Source organism: Pseudorca crassidens, chromosome 10 (assembly GCF_039906515.1).
Source record: "Pseudorca crassidens isolate mPseCra1 chromosome 10, mPseCra1.hap1, whole genome shotgun sequence".
Taxonomy (NCBI): domain Eukaryota; kingdom Metazoa; phylum Chordata; class Mammalia; order Artiodactyla; family Delphinidae; genus Pseudorca; species Pseudorca crassidens.
This window is the reverse complement of record NC_090305.1, coordinates 81,575,117-81,598,490: the sequence shown is the minus strand read 5'-3', so window position 1 is coordinate 81,598,490 and position 23,374 is coordinate 81,575,117. Positions and strand designations below refer to the sequence as shown.

Genomic DNA, 23,374 nt, shown 5'->3' with positions numbered 1-23,374 from the left:
TCTGTAGCAACATGAACAAAGAGAGGCTGAAAACACAGGCACGCAACGACTTAAATTCTGCATAAACAAAGTAATGGTGCTTTGTTATTAAGAGTGTGGAATTCTGGAAGCCGTTTTCTGAAAAGAGCGGAAAGAACATGAGCTTTCGAGCTGCAGACAGAGGTTTTTATTCAGGCGTAGCTGTTGCATAACCTTGGCTGGTCATATTCCCTAACTTCTTTGTGCTTCATTTTTCTTATCTACAAGATGGGCTAATAGTACTACTTCCTAATACTGGGAGAATTCAAATGAGATGCACATAAAAGTAAAAGCCATCACAGATATAGAGACAAACTAATGGTTACCAGTGGGGAGAGGGAAATCCAGCCTTGGAGTTGGGCACCACCCACTCTGGGACTCTCGTGGCTGAGAGCGAGGGAAAGACACCGGCGACCACACGGGGGCGCCCGCATTCGGGACGGGTGAGGCATTCCCGGGCGTGTCCAGCAGGAGACGCTATGGGCGGAGAGGGACCCTGGACCGGAAGCCGGGCTGGAGGCGTCCGGGCGCAGTCGCGGACTCCTTCCACTTCCGCCGCCGCCTCCGCCACGGGACCGGGCTGAGTTGCTGTTTGTTCCGAGCCGCTACCCTCGCCGTTGCGATGCCGCTGGAGAACCTGGAAGAGGAGGGTCTGCCCAAGAATCCGGACCTACGCATCGCGCAGCTGCGCTTCCTGCTCAGCCTGCCGGAGCACCGCGGGGACGCGGCCGTGCGCGACGAGCTGATGGCAGCCGTCCGCGATAACAGTGAGGCCGGCGCGAGAGCCGAGTCAGCGGCCTAGGCCTGGGCAGCCCCGCGCTCCCGAGCCTGCGGGGTTTTCCACAACGGGGCTCGCGACCCCGGGGCGCCCCTGCGACGGGGTCCCCGAGACCAGACCTGGCCTTTGCGCCCCTCGGGGCTTTCCTTTTGTCGGGGGCGCCTTCTGGGACCTCCAGCCTTGCCCTCAGAGGTTTGCATCTCTGTGCGCCTCCCCCCCTGGGGCCAGCCTCGGGGCGGGGGGCGGGCGGATCCCGAGGTATTGAGCCCCGTGCCAGGCACGGAGGAGAGACATGACTTACTGGCATTAGCGACTGGTCTCGGGGACTTCAGCATTGCGGGTGGAGGGGAAACTTGGGTCGGTTCCTTTCGCCCTTCCTAGCAGTGAATGGCAGCGGGCCCTGTACCCTTGTACGCACGGGTCTGAGTGTGTGTGTGTGTGTGTGTGTAAACAAGCTTAGCCTTTCCCTTGTTGGAAGACTCTGTGGGAACAGAAGCCGCCGAGAGGCAAACCGAGGTTGTCCTCCCCCCGGCCCTAGTAGAGGGCGGCGGTGACAGGCATGGCCCTGATGCTGACCGCCCAGCCCTTTACCAAGCTCTGTCCTATTCCTTCCTCCTGGCAGGTAGGCGACTGGTGGATGACCTCGCAGTCGTGTACGAGGAAGGAGTGGGTAGACACTGAGGTTAGGGCAGGACGGGGCCTCACTCCTAAGCCACATCCCTCTTGTTCGCTCTCAGACATGGCTCCTTATTACGAAGCCTTGTGCAAATCCCTTGAGTGGCAGATGGACGTGGACCTGCTCAGTAAAATGAAGAAGGCAAATGAAGACGAGTTGAAACGTCTGGACGAGGAGCTGGAAGATGCGGAGAAGAATCTGGGAGAGAGCGAAATCCGAGACGCGATGATGGCAAAGGCCGAGTACCTCTGCCGGATAGGTGACAAGGTGAGTGAGATGGCCTCCCCTCTCTGTAGAGCCTGAAATGGGCACTGTGCAAGGTTAGTAATGTCTCATTTTAAAAACGAACGTCCTTTTCCACCAAGTGCAGAGGTAACCTGCTTGCCTGAACTAGTGAATCAGTGCAAAAAATTAATAAAGAAAAAGTTAGTAGTCTTCTTGCTACACCCATTCTGTCACTTGCCCCCAGACAGCCACCGGTGTGTAGTCTTCCCCCTCTCTCTCTATGCCAATAAAACAAAGCGCCTGTTCGGAGGTGTTTGTTTATTTATTGTTTTTACAAAATTGGGATCATTCTCAGTAGTTCACTTTTGTAACGTATCCTGGTTGGGAAGCATTGGTTCTGGTGCATTTTGAAAATTATTGTTTACACAGATAATCGTCTCCTTGTAAGAAACTAAAATATTATAGTTAATGGTGAAGTTCTATTTGGTTTTTCTTTATTCTCTATCTCCTCAGATAATCCTTTAAATTCTTTTATTGTACATTTCCACACATGTGTATGTACTTGTAGAAATTAGGTAGTATTGGTTTAAAAAGTTTGTTTTACATCAATGGAATCGTAGTGTACTCATGTTGTCCCGTTTACTTTTTCATTCAGCATTATATCTGAGTGACTTCCTGTGTTAATGTTCCTAAATCTTGCTCATTCTGGTTGACTGCTAGCTAGGAGTCCATGGTAGGGCTATGCTGTAGTTTATTTAGGTATTCAGTGGTTGGGTATGTGTGTTGTTTTCAGCTGTTTTTGCTAGGACAAGCCACTGCTGTAAACACATGCCTGTGTGTGTGCCTCTTTGTGTATATATGCTCATGTTTCTCTAAGGTGTATTCTGTGAGATGGAATCTCTGGGACGAAGAACAGTTTTTATCTTAGTATGTGTGGCCTGTTCTCCTGCACAGCAGCCAACGTAATTTATACTCCACTATCAGGGCACAAGAGGGATACCCACAAGCATTGGATCTTTTAAATTTTTTTACTTAGTAGTTCTGTAATAGTGGTTAAGAGGATGGGCTTTGAATGTCCTAATTTTAAGCAGTGCACCCTGAAGTATTTACATAATGGATGACACGGTGTCAATATAAAAAAATTAAATAGTGTGAGCTCTTGGATAAGATTGCTTGGGTTGTATTTCTGACTTCAGTAATTATGATTTACTCCTCTGTATGAGTTTCCTCATCTGTTAAATAGGGATAATGATAGTGCCTAGGGGCAAAGAGCTTAGACTAGTCCCTGCTGCAAAGTGCTGAAATGTTAAATGGTACGAGCTATTATTATTTAGTTTAAATTTAAAACAAGTTTTTTTCTTCTGATTATAAATTTAGGGTTTGGGAAAAAAGCAGCTTTGGTCATTGTAAAAAGTTGGAAAATACAGAACGGTTTAAAAATAGCTAATAGTTTGTGTGGCTTTCTAGGCTGTGTGTGGTTTGCTTTGGTTTGGTTTTAAAGAGGATGAATTATTACACGTGAATGAGAAACTTAAAGCTTTTGATTCAGGCCTTAAGGAATTTCAACAAGGATGTTTGAATCAACATCAGGGGGTTGTAAATCGGTGATGTTCTAATTATATGTTCCATATTTGTTAAATAGCCTTCTTCTAAAAAGAAGAGTTGTCTTTTTTCCCTCCTGTTTAATTTCTTGTTTTAATATTTTATTTTGTGTACTATTACTAAATAATGGACTTAGTGCATTTTTATTATTCACTGTGGTGTATTGATTACAGTCATTATTCTTTCCGGTGCTCAATTTGTTACAAGTTTGTTAGTGCAGGTTCCTTCAAGATGGTTTCTTGGTCCTTTTGACATGATCTCCTTGGTCTTCCTTATAACAAGATGTCACAGGCTCACCTGTTATTTTCACTCTCCAAACCTGGAACCATCCATTTCTCCTAGGATCCCTGGTTTCTTTTACTGGGTGATAGTATTTGAAAACCGAGATCTTAGTACTGGGTGTGCCCATTACTGTCTTGCCAGTCTCTTTTTAGAAATGTATGAGGCATAACTAATAATTACGTAAAACGAAGCCAGACACATACTAAAAGGTACCAAGTATAAACAAATGATTTTATTCATGTTCATTTTTTTGTTTTGGGGGGTTGTTTGTTTTTGTTTTGTTTTGGTTTTTTTTGTGTGTGGTGGTGGTGGTAGTTTTTTTTGCTGTTTTTTGGCCAGGCCACGTGGCATTGTGGGATCTTAGTTCCCCAACCAGGGATCAAACCGCATCCGCTGCAGTGGAATCTCAGTGTCTTACCACTGGACTGCCAGGGAAGTCCCACATGTTCATGTTTTAAAAGCAATAAAAACATTTTATTCCACAATGATTTGAGATAGAATTGTATATTTAAATACTCAATTGTGTTCTAGTAGTCAGTGATTAAGATAAAATATTTATTACCCTTTAGGTGATAAGATTGACAGTTTACAGTAATTTTACAGTAGTGTATTGTAATTGTTAAAGGAAAAAATATAGAACAAAGAAGAATAAATAATGGTGAATAAATTATGAATGTGTTTCTTCCATTGTTTTCTAGAATATAAGTATATGCTTAGACACAGTTGATGTGTTTTTTATAAAAGTGGAGAGAATCGTATAAGGAGCCCCATGCAATTATCCCCCGGCTTTAACAAGATCAGCTCATGGCCATACTGTTCTATCTCTACTCCTACATGTTTCCCCAAGTCCTTGCTAAGAAAATCCTAGACAGCTGTTAGCTTTTGAAACTTTTAACCTTTTCTCACCTGTTGCCTTGGTTCTCTTGACAGGAAGGTGCTCTGACAGCCTTTCGCAAGACATATGACAAAACCGTGGCCCTGGGTCACCGACTGGATATTGTGTTCTATCTCCTTAGAATTGGCTTATTTTACATGGATAATGACCTCATCACACGGAACACAGAAAAGGCCAAAAGGTGAATTTTATTTTTTCATTTTTTTAGTGTTTTATTTATTTATTTTTTGGCTGTGTCGGGTCTTAGTTGCGGCACACGGGATCTTTGTTGAAGCACGCAGGATCTTTCTGTTGTGGCGTGCTGGCTCTTCGTTGTGGTGTGTGGGCTTCTCTCTAGTTGTGGCATGCGGGTTTTCTCTTCTTTAGCTGTGGTGTGCAGGCTCCAGGGCGCATGGGCTCTGTAGTTTGCGGCACACGGGCTCTCTAGTTGAGGCGCGCAAGCTCAGTAGTTGCGGCGCGCGGGCTTAGTTGCCACACGGCATGTGGGATCTCAGTTCCCTGACCCGGGATGGAACCCGCGTCTCTTGCATTGTAAGGTGGATTCTTTACCATTGGACCACCAGGGAAGTCCCCAGAAGGTGCGTTTTAGCAGTGGGGATTTATTCCCTCTAAATTATGATGCTACAGATAAGAAATTGATGTAAGAAATTTACCTATTTTTTTTGTTTCCAACTAGTAAATTTAGTCAAATAATTAATGTTCTTACTTACAGAAATGTTCTCTTTAAATTTTTCTTTTTGGTCTAAGTTGTTAAAAGCTGTTTTCTCTTTCATAATAACACAAAACTTGTAAAAAGTGGCACACTGTTTATTTCCAGATCATCACCTTACTGTTTCGTATTTTATAGCTTGATAGAGGAAGGAGGAGACTGGGACCGGAGAAACCGCCTAAAAGTATATCAAGGTCTTTATTGTGTGGCTATTCGTGATTTCAAACAGGCAGCTGAACTCTTCCTTGACACTGTTTCAACGTTTACATCCTATGAACTCATGGATTATAAAACCTTTGTGACTTACACTGTCTATGTCAGCATGATTGCTTTAGAAAGACCAGATCTCAGGGAAAAGGTAATGACTGGATCATATTTAAAGAATACCCCTTAAATACACAAAAATACACCTTAAATACACAAAAATCATTAAAGCACGTATTTGTTTTTAAAAAAAATTTCTAGGTAATTAAAGGAGCAGAGATTCTGGAAGTGTTGCACAGTCTTCCGGCAGTTCGGCAGTATCTGTTTTCACTCTATGAATGCCGTTACTCAGTTTTCTTCCAATCATTAGGTAAGGATAGAGTTGCTCGTTTTGACTGTCTGTCTTCATCTTATTCCTGACCCTGTTTGCAGATAACCTAAGATGATTTTTCACATACATGAAAAATATAGTGTGCAGACAGCTGTAGGTCTTTGGTCAGTACAGCTAATCTTTTGCCCATCTTGTTTAGAGGGGGGTTAGCAGACTTTGATCAAGTGCTTTTGTGTGGTCCAGGAGGTAAGATTGATGTTTACATTTTTTAAGGATCGTTTAAGAAAACAGGACAAAGAAAACTACATAACAGCTCTATGGCTCTCAGCGGCTAAAAATATCAACCATCTGGCCCTTTGCCGAGGAAGTTTGCCTGACCCCTGGTTTAGAGTCTTACTGGGATGTAAGGCAGAAAGTGAGCAAATGGTTCGAAGTACTGAGTTTTAGAATTGAGATCTTGAATCTCCGTTTGATTGAGTTGATGTTAATTGAGTTGAATTCAACAATGGGTTATTTATGCAACAGCTAAATCTTTGTGCCGATTTGCAAATCATTTTCAAGGGATGTTGTTTGAGAAAATCTGTTGAAAGTGCTTGTGGTGTTCAACCCAAGGGTCCTTCCCAGATGATTTTCCTAAAACTTAAATAACTTGGCATTGATAATTCTCTTGTTTGTGCTGCAAGTTTCAGTAAGTATTTGGTTAATAAGTAGGTAGAATTTACAAAACATGGGTTAGGAGGACTCCAAATGATGGTCTTCTGTGTTTGGAGTAGGTTTTGGCCCAGTGTTTATGGAGTGCTTTCTGCATAAAGTTAGGCTGCTTTATGGGAATTCATACTACTCCCGTCATGCAGTGTGGGAACAGGGCTCCTCAAGTGTGAACGACCTGCATGGCCCTGTCTTCCCATATGTGCACGATGGGTGGGTTTGCACCCAAGGTTGTACTTCAGAATTGCCCTTCTCCCTTTTTTCTGCGTGTGGATCTCATCATTATTCTGCTCAAATGTGGCGCTTTTCCCTTCTTCCTTCAGTCCAAAAATTTTAAAAATCCCTTCTCTGCATTCCTAGTCTTATTTTAGTCTTATTTTATCTTATTCCTAGCCCCATCCTCTTTATTGAGATGTCAATCACTATAAAATTCAGTATTTTAAAGTGTGTAATTTCAGTGCTTTTAGTATATTGACAAGGTGTGCAGCCACACCACTAATTCCAGAACATCTTCATCACCCCAAAAGATGTTCTGTACCCATTAGCAGTCAGAACATCTTTTGTACCCGTTCCTGGTTCCAGCCCCTGGTCTTTCTGTCTCCATGGATTTGCTTGTTCTGGACATTGCACATGAATGGAATTACACAATATGTGGCCTCTTGTGCCTAGCTGCTTTTGCCCAGCATAATGCTTTTACTGTCCTCCATGCTGTAGCGTGTATCAGTGCTTCATTCAGTTGAGAGCTGAATGATAACGCCGTTGCATGGATATACCACATTTCATTTATCCGTTCATCAGATGGTGGATACAGTATAAATAACGCTGTAATGAATGTTTACAAGTTTTTGTGTGGACACAATGTCTAGTTTCTCCTGGGGATATACCTAGTAATGGAATTGGTGTGTCATATGGTAACTCTTTGATTAACTTTTTGAGAAACTGCTGAACTGTTCTCCAAAGCAGCTATACAATTTTACATTCCCACCAGCAGTGTGTGAGAGTTCCAGTTTCCCCACATCTGATACTGGTTATTGTGTGTCTTTTTGATCATAGGCGTCTTAGTGGGTGTGAAGTGGTATCTTACGGTTCTGATTTGCATTTCTCTGATGACTAGTGATGCTGCATATTTTGTCATGTGCTTATTGGTCAAATGCCCTATTTTTACTTACTTAATTTTTTTTAATCTTTATTTTTTTTATTTTTCGGCCATGCCGCGTGGCTTTCAGGATCTTAGTTCCCCGACCAGGGATTGAACCTACACCCTTGGCAGTGAAAGTGCAGAGTCCTAACCACTGGGCCGCTAGGGAATTCCCTGCCCCATTTTTTAAACAGCAAATTATTTTGTGATTCTTTTTTAGAGTTTTTCTCTACTGCTACTTGAGATAATTAAGAGTAGACCTTACGCTTTTTTCCTTTGTAGTGATCTTGACACCAGCACAGTGCCCGTATGTTATTGAGTGCTCTGTGTAACTGTAATTTAAGAGAAAAATGGGGGGAAGTGCTATCCTAGTGTGATGAAATTGATGGCTTTTGGAAACTTTTGAATGGTTAAGGTAATCTCTTTCCATCTTCCCCATCCCTACTGGCAACCTTTTAAAATTTACTCATTTCCCAGATAGTTTTTTATTTTTATTTTTTTTAAATATTTTAATTTCATTGTAGTATAGTTGATTTACAGTGTGTTAGTTTCAGGCGTACAGGAAAGTGGTTCAGTTATACATATACATATATTCATTCTTTTTTAGATTCTTTTCTCATATAGGTTATCACAGAATATTAAGTAGAGTTCCCTGTGCTATACAGTAGGTCTTTGTTGGTTATCTATCTTATATATAGTAGTGTGTGTATGTTCAACCCGAGCTCCTGATTTATCCCTCCCCCTCCCGTTTCCCCTTTGGTAACCGTAAGTTTATTTTCGATATCTGTAAGTCTGTTTCTGTTTTGTAAGTAAGTTCACTTGTATCTTTTTTTTTTTTTTTTTTTTTTTGCGGTACGTGGGCCTCTCACTGCTGTGGCCTCTCCCGCTGCGGAGCACAGGCTCCGGACGCGCAGGCTCAGCGGCCATGGCTCATGGGCCCAGCCACTCCGCGGCATGTGGGATCTTCCCGGACCGGGGCACGAACCCGTGTCCCCTGCATCGGCAGGCGGACTCTCAGCCACTGCGCCACCAGGGAAGCCCTGTATCTTTTTTTTTAATTAGATACCACATATGAGTGATACCATATATTTATCTTTCTCTGTTTGACTTACTTCACTTAGTATGATAATCTGTAGATCCATCCGTGCTGCTGCAGATGGTATTATCTCATTCTTTTTTTGTGGCTGAGTAATACTCCATTGTATATGTGTACCACACCTTCATTATCCATTCCTTTGTCAATGGACATTTAGGTTGCTTCCATGTGTTAGCTGTTTTAAATAGTGCTGCAGTGAACATTGGGTTGCATGTAACTTTTCGGATTATGGTTTTCTCTGGATATATGCCCAGGAGTGGGATTGCTGGATCATATGGTAGTTCTATACTTAGTTTTTAAAAGATCCTCCATATTGTTCTCCATAGTGGTTGCACCAATTTACATTCCCACCAACAGTGTAGGAGGGTTCCCTTTTCTCCACACCCTCTCCAGCATTTATTGTTTGTAGACATTTTGATGATGGCCATTCTGACCCTTGTGAGGTGATACCTCATTGTAGTTTTGCTTTGCACTTTTCTGATAATTACTGATGTTGAGCATCTTTTCATGTGCTTTTTGGCCATCTGTATGTCTTCTTTGGAGAAATGTTGATTTAGATCTTCTGCTCATTTTTATTTTTATTTTTTTGGCTGCATTGGGTCTTTGTCACTGCGTGTGGGCTTTCCTCTGATAGCGGCGAGCAGGCTTCTCATTGCGCTGGCTTCTCTTGTTGAGGAGCACAGGCTCTAGGCACATGGGCTCAGTAGTTGTGGCCCGCAGGCTCTAGAGCACAGGCTCAGCAGTTACAGTGCACAGGCTTAGTTGCTCCATGGCATGTGGAATCTTCCTGGGCCAGGGCTTGAACCCATGCCCCCTGCGTTGGCAGGCGGATTCTTAACCACTGCGCCACCAGGGAAGCCCTGCCCATTTTTTGACAGCATTGTTTGTTTGTTTGTTTTTGACATAGAGCTGTGTGAGCTGTTTGTGTACTTTGGAGATTAATCCCTTGTAGGTTGCTTCATTTGCAAATATTTTCTCCCATTCTGTGGGTTGTCTTTTCCTTCTGTTTATGGTTTCCTTTGTTGTACAGAAGCTTTTACGTTTAATTAGGCCCCATTTGTTTATTCTTATTTTCATTACTCTAGGAGGTGATCAAAAAAGATATTGCTGTGATTTATGTCAAAGAGTGGTCTGCCTATGCTTTCCTCTAAGAGTTTTATAGTGTCCAGCCTTACATTTAGGTCTTTGATCCATTTCAGGTTTATTTTTGTGTATGGTGTTAGAGAATGTTCTAATTTCTTTTACATGTAGCTGTCCGGCACCACTTATTGAAGAGACTGTTTTTTCTCCCTTGTATATTCTTGCCTTCTTTGTTGTAGATTAATTGACCATAAGTGCCTGAGTTTTTATTTCTGAGCTTTCTATCCTGCTCTGTTGATCTATATTTCTGTTTTTGTGCCAAGTACCATATTGTCTTGATGACTGTAGCTTTGTAGCATAGTTCGAAGTCAGAGGGTTTGATTCCTCCAGCTCCGTTTTTGTTTCTCAGGATTGCTCTGGCTATTCAGGGTCTTTTGTGTCTCCATATAAAGTAAAAAAACTTTTTGTTCTAGTTCTGTGAAAAATGCCATTTGTAATTTGATAGGGATTGCACTGAATCTGTAGATTGCCTTGGGTAGTACAGTCATTTTGACAATATTGATTCTTCCAATCCAAGAACATGGTATATATCCTTCCATCTGTTTGTGTCCTCTTCAGTTTCTTTCTTCGGGGTCTTACAGTTTTCAGAGTACAGGTCTTTTGTCTCCTTTGGTAGGTTTATTCCTAGGTGTTCTTTTTGATGTGATGGAAAATGGAATTGTTTCCTTAATTTTTCTTTCTGATCTTTTGTTGTTAGTATATAGGAATGCAAAGGATTTCTGTGTATTAATTTTGTATCCTGCAACTTTACTGAACTTTACTGAATTCATTGATGAGCTCTAGTAGTTTTCTGGTAGCATATTTTCTATGTATAGTATGTTATCTCCAACGGTGACAGTTTTACTTCTTTTCCAGTTTGGATTCCTTTTATTTCTTTTTCTTTCATTGCCATGGCTAGGACTTCCAAAACTATGCCGAATAGAAGTGGTGACAGTGGCCATCCTTGCCTTGTTGCTGATCTTAGAGGGAACGCTTATAGCTTTTCACTGTTGAGAATGATGTTAGCTGTGGGTTGGTCATATATGGCCTTTATTATGTTGAGGTAAGTTCCCTCAGTTCCCACTCTGGAGAGCTGTTATCATAAATGGGTGTTGAATTTTGTCAGAAGCTTTTTCTGCATCTATTGAGATGATCATATGGTTTTTATTCTTCAGTTTGTTAATATGTATCACACTGATTGAGTTGTGGATATTGAAGAATCCTTGCATACCTGGGATAAATCCCACTTGAGTATGCTGTGAGATCCTTTTAGTGTATTGTTGGATTTGGTTTGCTCGTATTTTGTCGCGTATTTTTGTGTTTATGTTCATCAGTGATACTGGCCTGTAATTTTCTTTTTTTTGTGGTATCTTTGGTTTTGTGTCAGGGTGAGGGTGGCCTCATAGAATGACCCTGGGAGTGTTTCTTCCTCTGCAATTTTTTGGAAGAGTTTCAGAAGGACAGGTGTTAATGCTTCTCTAAATGTTTGACAGAATTCACCTGTGAAGCCAGGACTTAACGTTTGTTCGAAGTTTTTAAATCACTGTTTCAATTTAAGTACTTGTGATTGACCTGTTCATATTCTGTATTTCTTCCTGGTTCAGTCTTGGAAGGTTGTATCTTTCTAAGAATTAGTCCACTTCTTCCAGGTTGTCCATTTTATTGGCATGTGGTTGTTTGTAGTAGTCTCTTATGATCCTTTGTATTTCTGTGGTATCCCTTGTAACTTCTCCTTTTTCATTTCTCATTTTATTGATTTGAGTCCTCTCCCTTTTTTTTCTTGATGAGTCTGGCTACAGGTTTAGCAAGTTTGTTTGTCTTCTCAAAGAACCAGCTTTTAGTTTCATTGACCTTTTCTATTGTTTTTTCCTTCTCTATTTCATTTATTTCTGCTCTGATCGTTATGATTTCTTTCCTTCTACTAACTTTGGGTTTTGTTTGTTGTTCTTCCTCTGGTTGCTTTAGGTGTAAGATTAGGTTGTTTATTTGAGACTTTTCTTGTTTCCTGAAGTAAGAATGTATTGCTGTAAACTTCCTTCTTAGAACTGCTTTTGCTGTGTCCCAAAGGTTTTGGCCCATCATGTTTTCATTGTCATTTGTCTCTAGGTAATTTTTGATCTCCTCTTTGATTTCTTCAGTGAGCCATTGGTTGTTTAGTAACATATTGTTTAGCCTCCATGTGTTTGTGTTTTTTACAGTTTTTTTCCTGTAACTGATTTCTAATCTCATAGCGCTGTGGTTGGAAAAGAGGCTTGATACGATTTCACTTTTCTTAAATTTACTGAGGCTCAATTTGTGGCCCAAGATGTGATCTGTCCTGGAGGATGTTTAGAAGAATGTGTATTCTGCTGCTTTCGGATGGATGGAATGCTCTGTAAATATCAATTAAGTCCATCTGGTCTAATGTGTCCTTTAATGCCTGTGTTTCCTTACTGATTTTCTGTCTGGATGATCTGTCCATTGATGAAAGGGGGATGTTAAAATCCCCTGCTGCTATTGTCTTACTGTCAATTTCTCCCTTTATGGCTGTTAGCATTTGCCTTATATATTGAGGTGCTCCTGTGTTCGGTGCATATATATTTACAACTGTCACATCTTCTTGGATTGATCCCTTGATCATTATGTAGTGTCCTCCTTTGTCTCCTGCAAGTCTTTATTTTCAAATCTATTTTGTCTGATATGAGTACTGCTAGTCCAGCTTTCTTTTGATTTCCATTTGCATGGAATACCTTTTTTCCATCCCCTCACTTTGTCTGTATGTGTCCCTAGATCTGAAGTGGATTTCTTGTAGATAGCATATATACGAGTCTTGTTTTTATATCCATTCAGCCAATCTGTCTTTTGGTTGGACCATTTAATCCATTTACGTTTAAGGTAATCATCAATATGAATGGTTTATTGCCATTTTGTTAATTGTTTTGGATTTGGTTTTGAAGGTCTTTTTTTCTTTCCTTCCTCTTTTGTTCTCTTCTCGTGATTTGATGTCTGTCTTCAGGGATGTGTTTGGATTGCGTTTTCTTTTTTGTGTCTCTATTGTAGATTTTTGGTTTGTAATTCCCATGAGGTTTTGATATGGCAGTCTGTATATGTACAGGATTGTGTTAAGTTGCTGATCTCTTAATCTCAAATGCATTTCCAATATCCTGCCTGTGTACTTTCCTCACAATTGCTGGTTTTGATATAATATATACGTGTGGATGATTTCCTACCGTTACTTTGTATTTACCTCTACCAGTGAGCTTCTCCATTTGTAATTTTCTTGATTCTAGTTGTGGCCTTTTCTTTTTCGCCTAGAGAAGTTCTTTTAGGATTTGTTGTAAAGGTGGTTTGGTGGTTCTAAACTCTGTTAGCTTTTGCTTGTCTGTAAAGCTTTTGATTTCTCTATCGAATCTGAACTAGAGCCTTGCTGGGTAGAGTATTCTTGGCTGTAAGTTTTTTCCTTTCATCACTTTAAATATATCATGCCACTCCCTTCTGTCCTGCAGTTTCTGCTGAAAAATCAGCTGATAATCTTATGGAGGTTCCTTTGTATGTTATTTGTTGCTGTTCCCTTGTTGCTTTTTATATTTTTTCTTTGTCTTTACTTTTTGTTAGTTTGATTAATATGTGTCTTGGAGTGTTCCTCCTTGGGTTTATCTTGTATCGGCCTCTCTGTGCTTCCTGGATTTGAGTGTTTCCTTTCTCATGTTAGGGAAGTTTGCAGCCATAATCTCTTCAAATATTTTCTCAGGCCCTTTCTCTCTCTCTTTTTCTTCTGGAACCCCTATAATGTGAATGTTGGTGCATTTAGTGTTATCCCAGAGGTCTCTGAGACTGTCCTCATTTCTTTTTTTTTTTTTTTAATTTATTTATTTATTTATTTATGGCTGCATTGGGTCTTCATTGCTGCATGCGGGCTTTCTCTAGTTGCACAGCGACCGGGGGCTTCTCTTTGTTGTGGTGCGCGGGCCTCTCATTGCGGTGGCCTCTCTTGTTGTGGAGCACGGGCTCCAGGCGCGCAAGCCTCAGTAGTTGTGGCACTCGGGCTCCAGAGCGAAGCCTCAGCAGCTGTGGCGCATGAGCTTACTTGCTCCGCGGCATGTGGGATCTTCCCGGACCAGGGCTCGAACCCGTGTCCCCGCATTGGCAGGCGGATTCTTAACCACTGCGCCACCAGGAAAGCCCTGTCCTCATTTCTTTTCATTCTTTTTTCTTTATTCTGTTCCGTGGCAGTGATTTCCACCATTCCATCTTCCAGCTTACTCGTTCGTTCTTCTGCCTTAGTTATTGTGCTACTGATCCTTTCTAGTTTATTTTTCATTCCAGTTTTTGTGTTGTTCATCTGTTTCTTCTTTAAATCTTCTCTTTGTTAAACATCTCTTGTAACTTCTTGGTCTGTGCCTCCATTCTCTTTGAGATCTTGGATCACATTTACTGTCATTAGTGTAAATTCTTTTTCAGGTAGGTCGTCTACTTCCTCTTTATTTAGTTGTTCTTATGGATTTTTATCTTGTTCCTTCATCTGAAACACATTGCTGTCTCGTTTTGTCTGATTTTCTGTTTGTGGTCGCCTTTCTGCAGGCTGGATGATCGTAGCTCGTCTTGCTTCTGGTGTCTGCCCTCTGGTGGGTGAGGTTGGTCCTGATGCTTGTGCAGGCTTCCTGGTGTGAGGGACTGGTGCCTGCTCACTGGTGGGTCTTGTCCCTCTGGTGGGCAGGGCAGTGTCAAGGGGTGTGTTTATAGGTGGCTGGGAGCTCAGTATGGCTTTAGGCAGCCGGTCTGCTGATGGGTGGGGCTCTGTTCCCATCCTGCTGGTTGTTTGACCTGAGGCTTTCCAGCACTGGAGCCTGTAGGCTGTTGGGTAGGGCCAGGTCTTGATGCCAAAATGGTGACCTCCGGGAGAGCTCATGCTGATCAATAGTCTCTGGGGCCTCCCCCCAGAGACTAGTGATTGGTGTGAGCCACAGCCAGCCCCTGCCTGCCCAGGAGACCCTCCAAGACTCACAGTTAGGTCTAGCCCTGGCTCCTGTGGAGTTGCTGCTTTGTGCTGGGTCCCAGTGTACATGAAACCTTGTGTGCGCCCTCCAAGAGTGGCGTCTCTGTTCCCCCCAGTCCGGTGGAGCTCCTGTACTCAAGGCCCACTGGCCTTCAAAGCTTTTGGGATTCCTCCTCCCAGTGCCAGACCCTCAGGCTGGGGAGCCTAATGTGGGGCTCAGGACTCTCACTCTTGTGGGAGAACCTCTGTGATATATTTATTTTCCAGTTTGGGGGTCACTCGCCTGGCAGGAATGGGATTCGATTATGTCACAACAGTGCACCTCCTGCCGTCTTGTTGTGGCTTCTTTTCACTGAGTGTGAAATATCTGTGTTGGTAGGTTCCAGTCTTCTTTATCAGTGGTTGTTCAGCGGCCGTGATTTTGGTGTTTTTGCGAGAGTAGGTGAGCTCAAGGCCTTCTACTCTGCCCTCTTCTCTGGCATCGAGTGGTGCCTTTTAGTTTGGATGCTTGCTGCCTCTTTGCTCAGCGTGTGCTGGCTGTTATCCACTCGATATGGGTGTGCAGGTATAGTGGCCCTTCCCGGTATAGCGGGGTTAATTAGCACTTGGTGCCTTGTGGCGGGTCTCATATGGGTGGCTGCTGTTCGCACACTTCTGGGACAGCGGGGACAGGGCCTGGTGCCTGCTCGTGATTTCCCAGATATTTAAAATACAAAGGACAGATAGTTAAATCTTTTTGACAACAGTCATCATTTGTATCATTTACTCTCTCCTTTTATGTACTAAGGCATGTAGCATTTATTTGGTTTTATATATAAATAAGCCTTTTTGCTTCTCCAAATATACATAGACTTTGTACTATAAAATATTTTATTTGAAAGATAAAATAGCATCCTTTTCTGGGTAATACCTGATGGTTTTCAAAAATTAAAAATAAACTGAGATGAGACAGTCCTAGGTCCAAATTCATTTACACGTTCACATACACAGAGTTCTTCCGGAATAGAAACATTTTAAGATTGTTATATATCCTTCCAGAACTTTTATTCATTATATGTACTTTAAAAATCAGAAAATAACACACCAAAAAAACCCCAGAGTTTTTTGTGTACATGGAAAATTTTCAAACTGTATCATAGAAAGAAGAAAAAGTTTCTCTAGCCTTTGATTGCCCAGGTCATTTCTCTAGAGGCAACTACTGATTTCACGTTCCAAGGGTGTCCGTCCAAGGGCATTTGTATTCAGACGTATAAGCACGTAACACCTTTAAACATGTGTGGGTGTATTTTACATGCAGTTTTGTAAGTAGTTTTTTTTTCTTTAAAATGTATCTTTATGTCTTTTAGAAATAGCTGGTATTGAGTCAGTATTTTTAAGTGGCTGTCGGGCATCAGACGCTGTGTATGTAGTGGCAGATCAAACAGGCAGAACTCCTTGCAACTGCCAGTTATCCTTTTTTAAGGACCTTAGAACTTCAGTGTATTGAAATAATGTATTTTCTCTGGACCTACTGCCTCATCCTTTGTTAGGCCTCTCAGTGACTAACTGGCCCAGGCTTGGTCATTGCCCTTATCTAATTCTGTCATCAAATACATATGGATGGCAGCGATTTCCAGATTCATGTCTCCAGCCCCACACTTGCCAGTGAGCATCAGACCCAAGCCTTGGGATCTTTGACTTGGGTGTCTGACAGGGGAATCCACCTCAACCCTGCTGAAGTGTAATGTATGAATCCTTCCCTCCCCACCTCCCCCCACCACCACACACACACACACACAAAGCAACTCAAAAAAAAAAAAAAAGAAAAATTCTCCTTCTCCAGGGATTTTTATCTTGTTCAAGCCAGAAACATAAGTATATTCTTGAATCTTTTGTCTTGCTTACCTTCTGTATCCTTGTAGCTGTCCTCCTGCTACGTTCTGAACCTGCTCTCCTTTCTGCTCTTGGGCTTAGCCAGGCTCTTCCTGCCTTGGATCTTTGCATTCTTTGTGTTGCTCTAAGCCTCCTGCTCTCTGCAGGGCAGGTTCCTCAGAGAAGTCTTCTCCTGTCGACTCCAATCCCATGGAAGCCCTCCTGTTCACTATCACATCAGTTTTATTTTCCTTACAGAACTCGTTCTTTTCAGAGTACCTTCTTTATTTGTTCATTTATTTATCTCCTCTCTTTGAAAATTTAGTTGCTGTGGCAGCAGAGATCTTGTCTTTTGGTTTCCTACCGTATCCTCATTATTTAGAACAGTGATAGATAGTAGTAGATGTTCAGTAAAATAATTTGCACTTGTGTGTGTGGATTGCTCATTAATACTCTGTATACACTTTGTAGATAAAGGCTGTTAATTTCTATCATGTTATAAATCCATCCTCCAGTTTAATCAGTTTATCCAAAGGGAGGTCCTTATAATTGTCATGTTATTCATTGCAGCTGTTGTGGAACAGGAAATGAAAAAGGACTGGCTTTTTGCTCCTCATTATCGATACTACGTGAGAGAGATGCGGATTCACGCATACAGCCAGCTGCTCGAGTCATACAGGTCATTAACCCTGGGCTATATGGCAGAAGCCTTTGGTGTTGGTGTGGAGTTCATTGATCAGTAAGTTTAAATAACATCATGTCAGTTTACTTTTTACACTTACCTTTGCATGTGTGAACTTGTATATTTTCTCCATTTACATTGCTTCCCTCAATTATAAAAACAAGATCTAAGAATTTTCCTTTCAATATCAAAACAATCATATCCGTTATCTCTGCTTTCATGTGTTTCTACCGTAGTAGCAAAGATGGGACAGAAGTCTACTTTTAATAGTAACTGGAGCAGAAGTCGTCTCTGTTACGTCTTTGTGAGCCACACTGCTGCTACAGCAGTGACTCTTAGGACCTAGTGTGAAGTATAAGATAGATAGAGAGCTATTTCCTCTGCTAATGCCTTCAGTTTTTTGGTTGCTACTGCAATTCTGGGCAAACTGGTTGTTAAAAATGGAACTTCCAGCGCTTGAATCAGATTCATCAAATATGTATTAAAGCCTTAACTGAATGGGTTGGCATTGTTTCAGGTCTCTGTCTTCATGGAGTTTCATTCTAGTTATGGGGAGAGTTGGCAAGTAAGCAAATAAACTTGTAAGTCAATTCAGATAGAAGTGAGTCTACAGAGATAATACAGTGGCACAGAAAGATGCGTAGCTGCAGCATGGTAGTGGGGGTAGGGGGGTAGCCGTGGGAGAGTCAGGTGGTGTACGGTCGTGTAGGGCCTGGTGGGGAACTTGGGTTTTAATCCAGGCGCTGTGGCGAGCCACTGGAGCATTTTAAGCCTCCGGTGGGTAACACGGTTCCATGCTGTCTTAACACACACTGGATGGGGAGAACAGGTGGTCTGTTCAGCAGCTCATGGAGGAGATGTCCCCGTGTCTTGGATGCAGGGTAGTGGGTGTAGAGTTGGGGAGAAGTAGATGTTCAGAATGTGAGCTGTCCAGGGGTATCTAGATATTTAAGTGGTTCCCAGACATCAGCCTTTTAACTTTGAAGATGTAGTTTGCAGTGGCTCACAGTGAAAAACGCACTTTTTAATGAAGCTGCATTTCATTTTAAAAGACCACACACTCTTTAGCCATTTTGGGTTTTTTTTCTAATATTTTATTATGAAAAATTTCAAACATGATGAACATTGTAAAGAGTTACACTGTAAATTCCCATAGATCCTTGATTCTGTAATTTATTAACATTTTGTTATATTTGTTTTAGCACCTTCCATCTGATTTTTAACTGCTTGAAAGGAAGTGTCAGACACCAGTACATTTCACCCCCAGTCATCTTAGCATGCATAGATGACTGGGGGGGGTGCTTGTTTATGGGTGGGCGGGTTGGTTTTGAGTAATCTTTACGTTCAGTAAAATGCACAGATCTTAACCGTACCCAAACTATGGAGCCAGAAATTTCCTCCTTCTCTTCTGTGAAAGAAAAAGAGGCAGTGATGGTGGTTTTTGTTGGTTATCCTATCCATACCAAAATAGAAGGCTGCGTTCCCTCGGTTGGTTTGGTTTTGTTTCACTTCTGAATTGAACTCGTGTGTGAAATTGGTAACCACTGCCCAAGAGCAGTGTTGTAAACGTGCTTCTCATGCGGCAGTGTAAGGAGTGGCTTCCTGTGGTGGGCAGTGCACAAAAAGCAGGGGCTGGTCTGGCTTCCTAGCCTTTAGTTTCTTAACTGTGCTGTGGTGGTGATAAAGCCGTGTCCACTGGTTGGGAGCAGTGCGAGGCTCAGTTGAAGCTGTGGATAAGATGCACAGAAGCAGGGGAGTACCAGTTATATAGACACACTGCAGTGTTCTGCTAGTCATTACAACGGCATCTGAATTGATGCTATGTGGTACATTTCTGGTGGTATTTCTTAATTGTTCCCCATGGTCTCAGACCAGCTTTAGAGGCGGAGGTTGTCAAGTACATACCGAGCTGCAGTTGTTTTTACCAGAAAGGCCTTCTTTGAAATATCTGATTCACGCCTGGGTTTTCACAGATTGTTTTCTTCCCTCCTAAAATGATTTTGGATGATTGAACAACGATTGTACTTCCACTTCCTTAGACTTAATAAGATATTGTCGGAGAAGGGGACCAGGCCTTCTGTTGACATATGTAAGGTTAGAAACCATACCCATGGGCTGTATTCTCCCATTTTGTTGGTAGGTGGTTTGTTTGGGGAAGATGAGTCATCTTGGGATATGTTTGATTGATTAGCACACGGGGAGGCAACAAAAACGTCGCCTAGGGAATGGGACTTGAACACGGATTTAGGGCATTAAGTAGTTAAACTTTGGTGGTGTAACCAGAAAGGAGACTCTGCTTACTCTTAGTGTACATAGTTCAGAGTGAGCATAACTAGGAGTCAGAAAAAGTGCCCCCGAAATGGGCACACCACAGATGGCTTCCCGTGGGCATTGAGAATGGCTGTCATTGCGTATTTAGGATTTTTATAGGAAGTGGTGGGGAAAAGGACATTTCAGATGGAGGAAATAGCAGAGATAGATTTAGGAGCATGGTTGAGAAACCAGCAGCCTAGGTGCACGGGATGGAACGTGTGGTGATGGGCACAGGGAGGTCCAGAGCAAAGCATGGGAGGAAGATACTAGGTTGGATCTGAAGGGATGTTGTAAAGTTGTTGAAGGGATGTTGTAAGTTGTTTAGAGTCTCGTCGTGGGGGGGGGGGATGGGGGTGGTAAATGAAGGGCTGAACTAGTCTGGTGATGGTGGGCATGGGAAGAAGCAGTGGAATTGTCAGCCTGGGTGTCAGCAGTTGACTGGGAGGTCTTACCTCCGGGCATTCTTCAGTTAGAGTTTGCTTGTACGTCAAGTCTAGTGCTGTTCTCCTAAGATTCTTCTCCCCTGCTGTTCTTTGGATCTGGGTAGGACTCACAAGGCTGGTTATATCTGGTTGGGTAGTTTTCTCTGTTACTTCGGTGCCAGTGGGTTTTGCAGCTGCACTCTGGAGATGCAACTATGTACACTGCTGGAAAATGAACACAAGTGAGTTTAGAAACAGTGCTGATCTCTTTTAATTTTTAGATTTTTACCTAAAGCCACTCAGTAACATAACTCAAAAACCAACAGTTGAACTTTTAATGAGTACAGCACTACAGCATGCTCTATAAACATTGTTACACATAGTTCTCACTAGTTTTAAGATAACCTCTAGCTGAAAATCTTCAATAGCATAACTTCCCCATCGTTCAAGCCCATCACCAGATTTTCCAAAATTGCACATTTCCTTATTGAAAAGGAATAGTGGGGCTTTCACCACTGACTGACCAGTGGCAACGACATACTGCAAACATCTTTTAGCCACGTTTTCATTTGGTTTTGGACTTGATTTTGATAGTGTTTTGCTATGTAGAAATTGTCTTTACATAATCGAGTTTATCGTTTTCTCCTTACATGGTTTCTGGCATTTGTGATAATTAGGCTGCCTCAACACCATTCCGTAAGCCAACCTTTCCCCACTGACTTGAAATGGCACTTCCGTTCGAGATTTGGTTCTTAAGATTTGGAGTTCCTTTCCTGTTGGTGTTTATGTGCTAGGATCAAGATGTTTTAGTGTCTGTGACAGTAATCTGTCACATAATTTTTATTTGGAATCAGATTTTTCTTAATTAGGAGCACTCCCCCTAATTAATCTCCAAATTTAACATCATTCTATTATAAATGGATTATCTTAAAGGAGTCAGCTTTCCGTTTATTCTCTTTGGCAGCATTGGAAAGCTGTCTTCATGTAGCTCTAGTGCATTTCTGAGCATTTTCTTTCTTCTCTGTGTCATATGGTGGTGGTAGATAGACCTGGATGGCGGGCTTCACTGCTGATGCTGCTGTGGAGCCAGGTGTGTGACTGTTGTTTAAGTAACTGTCTTAAATTAGGGGGTTTGGGTTGTGACGGGATATACTCACAAATGCCTTTTTTCACATTCCTAATCCGAATTTATTGTGGCACGTTATTCCGTCTTAAAAATAATTGGAAAGCTTTCCTTCCCTCTGTGCTCTGAAGGATTTTGAAAATCCTTAGAGTTCCCTGCTCCGGAAAGGTTAAGTAGAAGGAAACTGGATGGTTTCATCAGGTTCCCCCGCCCCAGTAAAGCTCATTATTTTTTTCCTCATGTTTAATTTTTCTAACCCCTTCAGGTTTTTTCCTGAGCACTTCTGTACCTGTGAATGGCTTCATTCTTTGACCACCTACGCTTCATAGGAATAGGCACTTGTAGGGTCACGTTAATGCTGGTAGATAAGACACCTGCAATACACTGGAGACCATCTTCTCAACTACTGCGCAGTGCATCAAAATGTTACCTTGAAAGACAAATCATGTGTTTATTTATATTTTTCTAAGAATTGTCTATAAGGCTAATGCTAAAGGCTTTTTTTCCCTTCTCTCTCAATTAGGGAACTCTCCAGATTTATTGCTGCTGGGAGGCTACACTGCAAAATAGATAAAGTGAATGAAATAGTGGAAACAAACAGGTACTCTTAAGTTTGTGTATCAGTTGTAATACTGCACAAAATAAAGGGCACTCTTAAAAGAAGAGTGCCTTCTTTTTAAAGTAGGTCAGCTATTGTTATGGAGTAATGTGACTGGTAAATAATTCATTTTTTTCTTCGATTTATTTATAGACCTGATAGCAAGAACTGGCAGTACCAAGAAACTATCAAGAAAGGAGACCTGCTATTAAACAGAGTTCAAAAACTATCCAGAGTAATTAATATGTAAGGAAAAAAAACCTCATACACCAAGGATTTCCTGTAGAGGTGCTTACTTTACTTTGTGCCCAGTTGAACTGTATAAAATAAATACTGCATGGTTTCTTTCAGTTTACTTGTTTTGACATCTCTAAGAATGGGGTCCAGTAATGTTAAAATAATGTCACATTTGCATCATCTGAACAGCTCTGGTTTATGGTAAATGGTTACAGAGACTACAGGACTTAAGTTCTAATCCTGACTCCGCCTCTTCAGTAAAATAGGGGATCATGCATGTCATCTCTTACCTTTAAGCCTTCTGAATTTTACGAAGAAGGTGCTTAGTACATAGAAGACAGACGAGAAATGCAGTGTATTGTAAGCTTTCCCTCAGAAACAAGTATCTACAGAAGATAGGAAGTTACTCCTCCTTTTTTGAGGCTACCAAACCCTAGATTCTAGAATCTGCCGCCAAAGCCAGTCTCACTGAAGATTTTAGCTATATTGGCAAAGGGAATCTTTTTTCCCAATTATAAACTTAGTGAGTCAGAGGGGGAGAAGTGCTAGGAAGAAAGAAATACAAAACCAGATAAAGGTGATTAATAGGGCATGAGAGCTCTCTGCTATAGGGTGTCATAGAAGGCCTCTCTAGTACCGTGATACTTACAGAAAAAGGAGAGAGAGACCACGAGAGCAAGTATCGAGGGAAGAAAGTCGCTGGAGGTTTTCAGCAGAGGAATGGCCCAATTTGACCTACCTTTTAAGTGTCACCATGGCCCTGAGCTGCAGGGACGCTGGGGAGTGGTGGAATAAACTGTAGAGGCAGCCGGATTTGCTAAGAGGATCCCAGGCTTGCTGAATGGTGACCTTGACAAGAGCAGTTTTGGCAGAGCTGAGTTAAAAAGAGAATGGGAGATGGCATTTTACTGTAAAAAGGAAGGGGAGAGAAGTATGAGGTTTTGATTCATTTTTTTAAGAGAGCATGTTTACACTGCTGATGGGAATGATTCATTAACATATTAGAGGAAAAAACAAAACACATGATCTCAGTGGATAATCTGTTGAAAATAACTTGAAACAAACATTCATTCTTCATTAAAAACTTGAGTAAAACTACGAGTAATAACAGGTTGGGAAAGCAAAGCCCTCTTGCAAATGATATACTTAATGGCAAAGTATTAGAAGCACTGCCTTAAAAGTCAAGACAGTGGCAGCCGTCAGTACTGTACTGAAAGAGGGGCCACTGACTGCCAAGGAAGCAGGGACCAGAGCTGTGCTCTGACAGGAGCTTCCTGCAGGTGCTGTGGACTCTTAAAATGCGGGATGGATTTCTAAAAACGCTTATTTATAAAACCTTATTAACAATGATCACTGTAATTTCTTGAAGAAATTGGTAATATGGGGGCTTCC

The 23,374-nt window shown here is 41.8% G+C and overlaps 1 protein-coding gene across 2 annotated transcripts; it reads left to right on the top strand.

Annotated features, from left to right (window-relative positions):
• The first annotated feature begins 555 nt into the window (after positions 1 to 555).
• PSMD6 (proteasome 26S subunit, non-ATPase 6) lies at positions 556 to 22,100 on the top strand. Of its 2 annotated transcripts, none has more exons than XM_067755090.1 (8): positions 556 to 785; positions 1,534 to 1,739; positions 4,512 to 4,657; positions 5,324 to 5,543; positions 5,651 to 5,759; positions 17,178 to 17,346; positions 21,671 to 21,748; positions 21,899 to 22,100. In XM_067755090.1, exons 1-8 carry the CDS (start codon positions 641 to 643, stop codon positions 21,993 to 21,995), a joined length of 1,170 nt encoding a protein of 389 aa, XP_067611191.1. In that variant the 5' UTR covers positions 556 to 640; the 3' UTR covers positions 21,996 to 22,100. The 2 variants fall into 2 exon arrangements, with proteins under 2 accessions (XP_067611191.1, XP_067611192.1); XM_067755091.1 differs by lacking the exon at positions 556 to 785 and adding an exon at positions 792 to 988.
• The last annotated feature ends 1,274 nt before the right edge of the window (positions 22,101 to 23,374 follow it).

Excerpts from the sequence above, each read along its gene's own strand:
- PSMD6 (XM_067755090.1), top strand. The coding sequence starts at position 641 with ATGCCGCTGGAGAACCTGGAAGAGGAGGGTCTGCCCAAGAATCCGGAC. Across the intron at positions 5,760-17,177 it reads AGTTTTCTTCCAATCATTAG|CTGTTGTGGAACAGGAAATG; the intron begins GTAAGGATAGAG and ends TATTCATTGCAG. Across the intron at positions 17,347-21,670 it reads GGTGTGGAGTTCATTGATCA|GGAACTCTCCAGATTTATTG; the intron begins GTAAGTTTAAAT and ends TCTCTCAATTAG.